At 35.7% G+C, this 13,698-nt stretch overlaps 1 protein-coding gene across 1 annotated transcript in view; it reads left to right on the forward strand.

Moving 5' to 3' along the window:
• The window catches only part of IL1RAPL2 (interleukin 1 receptor accessory protein like 2), a 706,648-nt gene that overhangs the window by 334,941 nt on the left and 358,009 nt on the right, over window positions 1–13,698 (forward strand). Inside the window, exon 9 of the mRNA XM_045994802.1 lies at window positions 6,681–6,755. Coding sequence (XP_045850758.1) covers window positions 6,681–6,755 — 75 coding nt within the window. The remainder of the gene's footprint in view (window positions 1–6,680; window positions 6,756–13,698) is intronic.

The raw sequence follows: 13,698 nt of genomic DNA on the forward strand, positions 1-13,698 counted from the left end.
GCTCAGAGCGCGGCCCAAGGCCAGGATACGGGAGTGATTGGGCGCTGTTCTCTGGGGGCGCACTGAGGAGTGGGGCCCCGGGCTCTCGGCTCCTCCGGGCCAGAGACTGGGAGGCCGTCATTTTCATTCCCGTCTTCCGGAACTCTACAGAAAGCGTTCAGGGAACAAAAGCTCCCAAAAGCGAACCTGAGCAGATTACTTAGCCTGGCCCCCGGTAAGGGCGGTGCAATTCCACCTCGGGCAAAGACACTTGAGAGTCACTACAACAGGCCCTCCCCCAGAAGATCAACAAGAAATCCAGCCAGGACCAAGTTCATCTACCAAGGAAAGCAGGTTCAATACCAAGGACAGCAGCGGAATTCCAGAGGAGGAGAAAGCAAACCATGGAACTCATGGCTTTCTCCCCATGATTCTTTAGTCTTGCGGTTAATTTAATTTTTTTTTCAAAAATTTTTTTCTTCTTCTGCTAAATTTTTTTAAACTTTTACCCTTTTCTTTTTTAACATTTTAACTAGTTTATCTAATATATATATATTTTTTTCTTTCTTTTTTATATTTTTTCCTTATTTGTTTTCTTTTTTTCTTTTTTTTTTTTTTTATTCTGAACCACTTTTTATCCCCTTTCTCCATCCCACGATTTGGAGTCTCTTCTGATTTGGTTAAAGCGCATTTTTCTGGGGTCTTTGCCACCTTTTTAGTATTTCACTTGCTCCTTCATATACTCTTATCTGGACAAAATTACAAGGTGGAAATATTCACCACAAAAAAAAGAACAAGAGGCAGTACCAAAGGCTAGGGACCTAATCGATACAGACATTGGTAATATGTCAGATCTAGATCAGAATGACAATTCTGAAGGTTCTAGCCGGGCTCGAAAAAGGCATGGAAGATATTAGAGAAACCCTCTCTGGAGATAAAAAAGCCCTTTCTGGAGAAATAAAAGAACTAAAATCTAACCAAGTTGAAATTAAAAAAAGCTATTAATGAGGTGCAATAAAAAATGGAGGCTCTCACTGCTAGGATAAATGAGGCAGAAGAAAGAAATAGTGATATAGAAGACCAAATGACAGAGAATCTTTATTCTGAAGCTGAGCAAAAGAGGGACAAACAGCTACTGGACCATGAGGGGAGAAATAGAGAGATAAGTGACACCATAAGAGGAAACAACACTAGAATAATTGGGATTCCAGAAGAAGAAGAAACAGAGAGGGGAGCAGAAGGTCTATTGGAGAGAATTATTGGAGAGAATTTCCCTAATATGGCAAAGGGAACAAGCATCAAAATCCAGGAGGTGCAGAGAAACCCCCTCAAAATAAACAAGAATAGGTCCACACCCCGTCACCTCATAGTAAAATTTACAATTCTTAGTGACAAAGAGAAAATCCAGAAAGCAGCCCGGGAAAAGAAGTCTGTAACATACAATGGTAAAAATATTAGATTGGCAGCAGACTTATCCACAGAGACCTGGCAGGCCAGAAAGAGATGGCATGATATATTCAGAGCACTCAACGAGAAAAACATGCAGCCAAGAATACTCTATCCAGTTAGGCTATTATTGAAAATAGATGGAAAGATAAAAAACTTCCAGGACAAAAACTGAAAGAATTTGCAAACACCAAACCAGCTCTACAGGAAATATTGAAAGGGGTTCTCTAAGCAAAGAGAGAGCCTAAAAGTAGTAGATCAGAAAGGTACAGAGACAATATACAGTAACATTCACCTTACAGGTGACTGGTGTAAGGTGTAAAGACACAGGGTATCAAAATGGATAAAAAAACAAAACCCATCTATATGTTGCCTATAAGAAACTCATTTTAGACGCAAAGACACCTCCAGATTTAAAGTGAGTGGGTGGAAAACAATTTACCATGCTAATGGGCATCAGAAGAAAGCTGGGGTGGCAATCCTTATATCAGATCAATTAGATTTTAAGCCAAAGACTCTAATAAGAGATGAGGAAGGACACTATATCATACTCAAAGGGTCTGTCCAACAAGAAGATCTAATAATTTTAAATATCTATACCCCTAACGTGGGAACAGCCAACTATATAAAGCAATTAATAACAAAATCAAAGAAACACATCAATAATAATACAATAATAGTAGAGGACTTTAACACGCCCCTCACTGAAATAGATCATCCAAGCAAAAAATCAACAAGGAAATAAAGGCCTTAAATGACACACTGGACCAGATGGACATCACAGATATATTCAGAACATTTCATCCCAAAGCAACAGAATACACATTCTTCTCAAGTGCACATGGAACATTCTCCAGAATAGATCACATCCTGGGTCACAAATCAGGTCTCAACCGGTATCAAAAGATTAGGATCATTCCCTGCATATTTTCAGACCACAATGCTCTGAAGCTAGAACTCAATCACAAGAGGAAAGCTGGAAAGAACCCAAATACATGGAGACTAAACAGCATCCTTTAAAGAATGAATGGGCTCAACCAGGGAATTAAAGAAGAATTGAAAAAATTCATGGAAACAAATGATAATGAAAACACAATGGTTCAAAATCTGTGGGACACAACAAAGGCAGTTCTGAGAAGAAAACATATAGCAGTACCAGCCTTTCTTAAGAAACAAGAAAGGTCTCAAGTACACAACGTAACCCTACACCTAAAGGAGCTGGATAAAGAACAAGAAAGAAACCCTAAACCCAGCAGGAGAAGAGAAATCATAAAGATCAGAGCAGAAATCAATGAAATAGAAATAAAAAAAAAAAAACTAGATCAAATCAACGAAACTAGGAGCTGGTTAATTAATTAATTAATTAGTTAATTAATTAATTCTTTGAAAGAATTAATAAGATTGATAACCCCCTGGCCAGACTCATCAAAAAGAAAAGAGAAAGGACCCAAATAAATAAAATCATGAATGAAAGAGGAGAGATCACAACTAACACCAAAGCAATACAGACAATTATAAGAACATACTATGAGCAACTCTACGCCAACAAATTTGACAATCTGGAAGAAATGGATGCATTCCTAGAGACATATAAACTACCACAACTGAACCAGGAAGAAAGAGAAAACCTGAACAGGCCCGTAACCAGTAAGGAGATTGAAACAGTCACCAAAAATCTCCAAACGAACAAAAGCCCAGGGCCAGATGGCTTCCCAGGGGAATTCTAACAAACATCTAAAGAAGAATTAATTCCTATTCTCCTGAAACTGTTCCAAAAAATAGAAATGGAAGGAGAAATTCCAAACTCATTTTGAGTCCAGCATTACATTATCCCCAAACCAAAGACCCCATCAAAATGTTTGGGGTTTTTTGGGTGTTGAGTTTTTTAAGTTCTTTATATATTTTGGATACTTACCCTTTATCAGATATGTCATTTATAAATATCTTCTCCTATTCTGGAAGCGGCCTTTTAGTTTTCTTGATTATTTCCTTTGATACACAGAAGCTTTTTATTTTGATGAAATCCCAATAGTTTTTTTCCCTTGCCTTATATATCTACAAATCTTATCTACATCTTATCATATCTACATCTTACATATCTAGTAAGAAGTTGCTTTGGCTGATATCACAAAGGGTACTACCTGTATTCTCCTCTAGGATTTTGATGGTTTCCTCTCTCACATTTAAGTCTTTTATCCATTTTAAATTGATTTTTTTGTACAGGGTAATAAAGTCCAGTTTTCCTTCTTTTGCATGTTGTTGTCCAGTTTTCCCAACACCATATGTTGAGTCTTTCTTTTTCACATTGGCTAGTCTTTCCTGCTTTATTGAAGGTTAATTGATGATATAGATGTGGGCTTATTTCTGGGTTTTCTATTCTGTTCTATTGACCCATGTGTCTATTTTTTTTTTTATTTCTTTTCAGCCTAACAGTATTCATTGTTTTTGCACCACACCCAGTGCTCCATGCAATACGTGCCCTCCTTAATACCCAACCCCTGGCTCCCCCAACCTCCCACCCCCACCCCTTCAAAACCCTCAGGTTGTTTTTCAGAGTCCATAGTCTCTCATGGTTCACCTCCCCTTCCAATTTCCCTCAACTCCCTTCCCCTCTCCATCTCCCCATGTCCTCCAAGTTATTTGTTATGTTCCGCAAATAAGTGAAACCATATGATACTTGACTCTCTCTGCTTGACTTATTTCACTCAGCATAATCTCTTCCAGTCCCATCCATGTTGCTGCAAAAGTTGAGTATTCATCCTTTCTGGTGGAGGCATAATACTCCATTGTGTATATGGACCACATCTTCCTTATCCATTCATCCGTTGAAGGGCATCTTGGTTCTCTCCACAGTTTGGTGACCATGGCCATTGCTGCTATACACATTGGGGTACAGATGGCCCTTCTTTTCACGCCATGTGTCTATTTTTGTGCCAAGTTAGAAGAAATATATTTGATTCAATGAGGACAAGATGTGTTGTATTCCATCAGTAAAAATTAGAAAAAAATAAGAAAAATTCACTAAAATTTTCCCATTTCAAGCAATTTATATATCAGAAAGATAAAGCTAATGTAACACAGAGCTCTTTTCTAAATGAATTTCTAAGTACGTATGTTTATTAAAAAAAACTATTTTGGGCATCTCAACAAATTTATATATTCCTTTATCTGTCATCTGATAAGCTTATTTTTTTCTCTTCTAAATAGCGTTATAAATATGAGATGAACTTTTCTCATGTCAGCACAGAATTCCTATGCCAGCCGATTAATCATGGTTTAATGACCTCTTAAATGCCCAGCTCTATTCTATGTCTTCTGTGAATTACAAAGACATATAAAACTTATCCCTTTAATACATTAAGAGTTTGGTTGGAGAGTTGAAGCAAGATATAAATATGGGAATAGTTTAAAAGAATTCAGGACATAAATAAAGATTGAAACAAAGGTTGCCATAAACCATTTTGTATCTGTGTGCCAAGTGTTCTCATTTCTTTCTTCAAGGTGGATCTCAAATTTGGCTTTTTAAAAATTTTCCCAGACTCCACCATTAATGACTTTTCATCTCCTATCACCCCTGCCCTGCACTACTGTGTTATTACTGCATACTCTAAGCTGTTTTTGTTCTCCTCTAACCCATCCTATATAGGAAGCCAATCATCTTTAGATAGCACTTCCCTTGAGTCTGTTGTTGCTATAGTTCCAAGAATCTACAATGTTCTTATAGTTACTACATCATGTCCAAATTTCTCTGCATATTTCTCAGGATCCGCAAGAATTAAGTTCCATCCTATCTTTTTTCATTTCTTTTTTTTTTAAGATTTTATTTATTTATTTGACAGATAGAGATCACAAGTAGGGAGAGAGGCAGGCAGAGAGAGAGGAGGAAGCAGGCTCCCTGCCAAGCAGAGAGCCCGATGCGGGGCTCGATCCCAGGACCCTGGGATCATGACCTGAGCGAAAGGCAGAGGCTTTAACCCACTGAGCCACCCAGGTGCCCCTCTTTTTTCATTTCTAATTACTCTACATCATGAGCAACTTGCTCTTTACCCTACCCCACCCAGCTCCTTCTCACCAGATCCTTTTCTTCTAGTCACATTTTGTTCTAAGTTCTACCTCTCTTCCTTGGTTTGCATTTCCTTTCCTTCATTTCTTCTTCCTTACTCTCTACCTTTCCAAATCTTTCCCATTCTTTAAGGTTTATGTGAAGACCCATTTCCTTCAGAAAACTTTTCCAAACTCTGCCAGCCAATATTGACCTTGCCTTTCCTCATTCCTTTACCACATATAGTCTTATGGCTCAAATGCTACCTTTGTTCTATTATCTGTTTATTTTGATGGGCTAACTTTGGTTCATAGTCCTAGATTATAAATTGAGGGTAATTATAGAGACTTTACTTCCTTTTCCCTTAGCACTTGGCACAGGACTTGGTGGACAAAATATGTTCAATCAATATTTTTAATCATTATCCTAATGAAGTATCAGTGTTATATTGTTTCAGAGACTGAGTGGGGAATTGAGCAAGATTCAGAGGTGTAGAAGGTTCAATCCACCAGAAATGTCTATTATGGTTGTATTTTATTAAGAATATTTGGTACCATAAAGTACATATGGAGATTTAATGTTTATCTGATTATACTTGAAGAGATTATGCTGAGTGAAATAAGTCAAGCAGAGAGAGTCAAGTATCATATGGTTTCACTTACTTATGGAGCATAAGGAACAACATGGAGGATATTGGGAGAAGGAGAGGAGAAGTGAGTTGGGGGCAATAGGAGGGGGAGACAAACCATGAGAGACTGTAGACTCTGATAAACAAACTGAGGGTTTGGGAGGGGAAGAAGGTGGAAAGTTGGGTGAGCCTGGTGGTGGCTATTAAGGAGGGCACATATTGCAGGTAGCACTGGGTGTGGTGCATAAACAATGAATTTTAGATCACTGAAAAAAAATTAAATAAAAAAATCAATATTTCTTTGTACTTACAACCTTATAAAAATTACTCAAAATAGTCCATTTGTTTGATCTTGTTTGAAAGTGTAGCTGTTGAAATGGCCAATTTACAGTGAATCATTGGTGCTCTAAATATGCTGGAAAATGGATATTGTGTGAATAGAGTAACAACTCAAGTAAGAACACTGTCTAATAAATGTTTCACACCATCAAGTCTACAAATATTAAATATCATCTGTGATAGAATCTTTCTTATCCTGTAATTTATCTCAATTTTCCCATTACCTTCTTTCACTTTCTCTTCCAGCTTTACTCACAGACAAGCCTCCCAAGCCATTGTTCCCCATGGAGAATAAGCCAAGTGTTATAGATGTCCAGCTGGGTAAGTCCCCTTCTGGGAATAATAGATCCTAAACTTGCTCTCTGCTAACAGATGGGGGAAGATTTCATGAACCAGGAAAGGTTTATTGCCACTGTAATTACATGCAAATCAATTTGTTTCTGCTCATTTATAAGCCTTGGGTTCAGTGCAATAGCAGTTAAAGGAAATGAGTTTGTATTGCATCAGGGAATTGTAATACTAATTGGTTACACTAGGCATTATGTGTGCTATAGAACAGAGCTTTTTAACTCTGTGATTGATAGAGGCATAGATGACATGCATTGGTGATTGGTACAAAAAACTTTTCATGTTTGTCAGCCAAAAATTTTCATTTAGTGAACATTAACTCCTGGACAACAGCACTTTTTTAAAATAAAAGAGCCCTCTAGTAAAATCCTTAAAATGATGTGATAATATTATTCCCAATGGCACAATCCAGGGCTGTTTAAAACTTGTATTTAGATTGAGATCCTGAATATTTATGAATCATAGAGTGTTAGTAAAAGTAACAAGATGATTTATTGGTGCTAATGTTTTTTACAGACTCAAATAAGGACACAAGGTGTTGAGCCTTCCTTTTGAGTCTGTACCAGTAATCCATATGTTTCAAGAACTGTGAGCTTGAGATTCAGAAGACTGTTAGTATCTCTTTCACATCATGGCCTTTACTCTAAACCATGTACTTCAATATTTGTGAGCTTTTATCTACCTTGGGTTTCAGTCTATTCTTCAATTCCCAGAATTTCTTCAGTTTGAAGCAAGAGAAGTGAGCTAATATGCCAGAAATGCATTAGGTTTATTTTGGGTATATGATTTATTGAAATCTGTGACTGTAGTGGTACCTACCAATTGTATAGCCAAGGAAGATGAATTGCCCCAATATTTCACCTACTTTGGAAGATGTTTTACTCAACTTTTGATCTTTCCAATACAATTTGGACTGTTAGAGGCTTACTTCTACCTTGAGAATAGATGAGAGAAAATTACATTCCTAAGAATTTGTTTATTTTTCCAAAAGGAAATATAGCACATTGTAGGTAATGTAGCCCACCTAAGTACTAAATTTAAGTATTTTAAAATAAACAAACAAAAGAAAAGAAATATGTTAGTAATAGATTGTGGAAATAATGAATATTTTGTAGCTAATGTTGATGTATTAGGGTATGGTTCTACCCCTGCCACCACTTCTATTATTTCATAGAGTCATTACATTTTGTTATAGCCAAATCTAGATGTGCAGACACATACCCTCAGTAATTTTTGCTTACACCTTTCCATCAATACTGGGATTAAAATACCTCAAGTCGAACTCTGTGGTTTGCCAGGGATTACACGAACCAAAAGATGATCTTATATCATTAGTTTTCATTAAGGTTCAAGTGGATAAATTATTTTTATATTTTACACAACTACCTCAAATTTTGTGTTTGTGGCCCATCAGTGGGCCATCATTCACCTCTGCTATTCGTCAAGCCTTAACAAAAATGTTAGAGGAGTACTGGTTTAAAGCAAGGAAAGAGACCATTGTAGGGGGTACATTTCACTCAGATTCACTGGGTATAGCAATTATATATGCTATTTAGGACATCTCTAAGATGTATGCATGGTATAAATGTATATTTCAACATAGGTATATATGCCAAAATAGCCCACCATCATCACCCTGTAAAATTACTAAAGTGATTTGCTTTCAATTTGCATTAAGTTCAAGGCTGAACTTTTCAGTTTTTAGTTTGTGACAGAGTTGGGAGGCAACGTTTTTGACAGAAAGATGAAGACCTGCCCATTTTTCATCCCGAAAGACTATATCTCTAAAATGCTAAGGCAACTGTGTAATTGAGGCAAAAGAAAACCAAATCAGCTAAACCAGGTCTTTGGCACTTGAAAGAGCACAAAACTGGTAATTTTAGGTGATTTTAACTTTTCTACATATTTGTCTAGCATCATGTATTCACACCTGTGTGTCATTTTGTAACTTAGACTTATGCTTCAATAGTAAGGTAGTGTTAGGAGCACTATAAATGTCAAAAAACTCAGTGTCAGTGGGAGTTCTGCAGTCAGAAAGTTTAGAAACTACAAGTGCAAAAAAGAGAGAAAAATAATTCAAGTGATTGGATGTCCCTGTTTATATCTGAAAAACTTTCAGAATTCAGTAAGATCATGAAAACTTTTGGAAATTATTTTTCTTCATTTTTTAAAAGATTTTATTTATTTATTTGACAGAGACAGAGAACACAAGTAGGCAGAGAGGCAGGCAGAAAGAGAGAGGGGAAGCAGACTCCCTGCTGAGCAGAGAGCCCAATGCAGGGCTCTATCCCAGGACCCTGGAATCATGACTGGGCAGAAGGCAGAGGCTTAACCCACTGAGCCACCCAGGTGCCCCTCTTCATTTTTTTTTTTAAGTTTATTAGGAGAATTCAGCTCTAGACATCCTCAGATTAGAACAAAAAACAAAAGTACCAAAGAACAGTCCAATTTAAATGGCTAAGCACAATTCAAATGGTTAAGCTCAAGTTTCCCAAATCTCCGTACCTAAAATTTGACACAGCATTCTATTCAAGTTGGCCACAGATTTTTTGCTATCTTACCACCTAAACATAGTTTATCATCCCCTTCCCCTTGAATTCCAAGATGGCCTTAGGGACATGATTGATCAATAGAGTATGGTAGAAGTGGTATTCTAGAATTCTGAAACTACTATGCTATGAGAAGCTCAAGCCACATGGAGAAGTGCTAGAGGATGGGGCACCATTTGAAGAAAAAGAGGCCAATGAGCTTCAAGGCTGGTAAGTGAAGAAGCCATGTTGGAAGTGGATCCAGCTACCCTGGCTTATGCCATGTAGTTCAGGGACAAACCATTAAGGTAAACTGTTCTCATATTTCTAACCCCCAAAATAATGAGCAAAATAAAATTGTTGTCTTTAGCCACTAAGGTAGTTTGTTAAATAACAATAGTTACCAAAACAAACATTTTTTTAAAACATTGTAAATTCCATTTTCCCTATGGACAAGAATCCCATGCAGGCATTTTATGCAAAATGAGAAATATTGTGGGAAATACTTGAGTACTCGCTCCAAGATAGTTTTAGAAAATGTGGTCTGGAATAATTATTTATGTGTTTGTTGAGGGTTATACTAAGTTCTCATTTCTGCATATTTGTAAAGACAATCTAGTAAATGAAATTTTTCAGTAGAAATTAATATTATTTTGTGCATGGTTGGCATCATGGCAGATATTTTGTTGTGCCTCTAGAGGAAAATAAACATCTTGACTTTCTCTTTTCTGTAGTGTAATCCATTAGTCATCAACACTGTTGTAGAAATTTACATACTTTTTTCTGACATAGTGATGATAGTTTGGTTGTTGTTAAATTGTATTCAGATTGCAATCCTAAAAGAAGATTAATCTTAACCAAACAACCATATATTTTGAAATGATAAACACATTCTTAAAGTAATATGAAAACTATTGCTCTCACAAAGCAAGCCTATTCTGCTAAAGCTGCCTCTAGTAATATATGACATATACAGCAATGTACAATGTAATGTATAAAATTATGTAATATAAAATGTAATATAAAAGCAATGTACAAAATACACAAAAAGTCCTATTTGGTCCTATTATCTTCTATTTTCTTACTGTGAAGGTAAATTTTTTTGAATTTGATAAATAAACTTACTATATCAGCGTTGTCCTTTTATGGCAGTTGAAAGTAGAAATATTTTCAAATTTTCTAAGAAAAAAATAACACTGTATTACAGTATATTAATTCATATTACACTTTAATATCAAAGTATTGAAACATCATAACAACATTTGTCCTACTTAGAATGTATCAATGCTAGGTAGACCCTTCTTTGGATACTGTTTTTTGTGGGTTTTTTTGTTTTATTATAGAACTTAAAGGCATGTTTATGAATTAACAGGCTCCTAAAAGCATTGAAAAGCCATGAATAAATGTGCATGAAAAGATTTGAGATCTGACATCTAATTTTTTTTGACATCTAATTTCAATTGAAGCTGAATTTAGAAATGTAATCTGTTCTTCTCATTGATGATGATAATTTTTTTAAATGTCCTAAGACTTAAAATAAACCAGTCATTGTTATGCAGAAAGAAATAGGAATACTGTTTGCTTTCTCTTTTTGTGTTGAAGAGTCAAAAAAAAGTTTTGGGGGCTTAAAGTGTATCAGAAAAACTCAGACCAGTGAGACAGTCCAAGCTAATTGAATACCGCAGGTGTTTCAAAAGAAAAAAAAAAGTCATCTCTGGATAAATCTGATACAGTATTAAAGATTCTCTTCTATTCTTATTCAGAATTTATCTTACTATTACAGGCTCTTCAAATTCATATTTAATGACTCTGTTATGTGCTACTGGTTCAAACTTTCTCTGTGTGTAAAGGAATGTTAATCTTCATGAGAAATCGATTTCACCAGCATATCAGTTTCTACTGAAAATTGTATTAGTTCTAAGAGACTACTGTAAAAGCCTCTACAAAGGAATAAAGCAAAATATAATATTTAATGCAATACTCATGACTACAAAGCAAAAATAAGTAACTAATTGAAGCCTTAAAATAGGAAATGAGCTGTTTAACCATATCTATCTTTTTAAAACTTTATTTACATAGAAACAATTTTTGTGTTCTTAACAGATGTCAAATACAGTGTTAGATCCTGGGGATATAGAGATGAATAAAATGAGATCCTTGACCTTAAGGTATTCTCAGTCTACTGGGGAAAACAGATGTGGAAGCAGAATTACAGTGCAATATGATAACTGCCAAAGTAGAGATGGGAAAAGGGAGAGTGACTATTTTTGTGGGAAGACCTCATAAATTAACAGCTCTACACTTTTTTTTAGCCAATATAATGTTATATCTTTGTAACCTTAACCCAAGTACTACATTTACATGAAAATAATTAAAATTACAAAAGATATAACCTTTTAAAATAATAAATTATTCATCATTTGCATCAATATGGCAATGTTGAGAATGGAAACTTTTTTAAAAAGATTTTATTTATTTATTTGAGAGACAGTGAGAGAAAGAAAGCATGGGGGAAGGGGCAGAAGGAGAGAGAGGAGCAGACTCCCTATTGAACAGGGAGCCATATGTGTGGCTGGATCCCGGGACACTGGGATCATGACCTGAGCTGAAGGCAGATTCTTAACCTACTGAGCCACCCAGGTGCCCCTAAAAATGGAAAACTTATGATACCCTTGCATCTCTTCAGTTTAGCAAAATTAGTCAACTCTTTCTAATGTTATCATAGAACAAACAATCCAAAGCAAGTCACCAACCAATTGAGTGAAAATGTCAAGCCAGAATTACTATCAATATAAATAGCAATATGTGATAATTTCATTAGCTTGAGTAATGATCTGGTATATGTATTGTGGATATAATGGTGGTAGCAAGGGATTTCTTTGAATTCTTTGTGTTTTTGTATACTTTTTTGTATATTTTGTATTTTTGTATACTCCTTCTACACTTTAGCTTCAGGTAACTCCTTGAAAATCTTCATTTGCTCTAGAGTAAGTGAAGACTTTGGGAAGCAAGTTCACTCAGTTTTCTTGGCACACATAGTTCCAGCTGGTTCATGGCAGCATTTATTCTCCCTTATAAGCATTCTAGGATTAATGAGCTATTTCCTGAAGATTTTTTTAATTTTACTTTTTGCTAGATAACATGCATGAGCTTAGCATGGACCACCCCAAACTGAAAACCATTATATTACCCAGAATGTACAACAATGAAAATATACAATTATTTAAAACTTTGAAAAATCTGAGCCAAACCTTTTCCCTATAAGTTGGCTGCCATATTAACACTTTAGACTGAAACTGGTTTACTTATTTTGTCTCAGTTTCTATAACATAGTTGTACTTATTCTGAGACACTTAGGGATAAAAACTTTTAAAAAATCAAAAAGAAAAATTTAATAGTTTACCAAGCTTTGTCTGTAATATGATAAGTTGTCTATGAAAATTTTAGGAATAACATGATTATTGACCAGACCTTTTGCATATATTGATGTTTTGGGCACATTGTCAAAGTTTATGTCCCATTGAGATTTAATATCAGCTTAAAAGTATTTCTTTCTTTTTTTTTTTAAGATTTTATTTATTTATTTGACAGAGAGAGATCACAAGTAGAGAGGCAGGCAGAGAGAGAGAGGGGGAAGCAGGCTCCCTGCTGAGCAGAGAGCCCAATGTGGGACTCGATCTCAGGACCCTGAGATCATGACCTGAGCCGAAGGCAGCGGCTTAACCCACTGAGCCACCCAGGCGCCCGTGCTTAAAAGTATTTCATCACACTTTGTTAATGCCAATATTGTGATTTTATACATATGGTAACAAAGTTATTTGAAAATTCACTATGTACTAGGCACTGCAATATGCATTTGTGCATACACTGTTTTATTTATTCCTCATAAGAGCCCAAAGTAGTAGTTGGTGTTGTTGAAATATTTTGCAGATGAGGAAACTCAGCTTCAGACAGATAAAATAACTTTATTGAGGCTTTTGACTCCAAAGTTGTGTTATTTTTGTCATAGCATACCAAGTGTGGTAAGATTATCTAGGCCTCAGGGGAGGGGGTGTTGGGGAATGGGGCAACTGCGTGATGGACTTTAAGGAGGACACACGATCTAATGAGCACTGGGTGTTATATAGGACTGATGAACCACTGAACTCTACCTCTGAAACTAATAATACATTGTATGTTAATTGAATTAAATAAATTTTGAAAAATAATATAAAAATAAATTAATTAACCAAGTAGGACCATTGTGTAAAAAAAAGATTACCAAGGCCTCATATTAGATCCTCCAAAAAGCTATCACTCTAATACAGACATTTTAATAATAATAACTATATTATGTGTTTAAATATATAAAATAATAGTTATTTAGCAAGAGCTCTACAACTAATATT

This window comes from Meles meles, chromosome X, assembly GCF_922984935.1.
Source record: "Meles meles chromosome X, mMelMel3.1 paternal haplotype, whole genome shotgun sequence".
NCBI lineage: Eukaryota > Metazoa > Chordata > Mammalia > Carnivora > Mustelidae > Meles > Meles meles.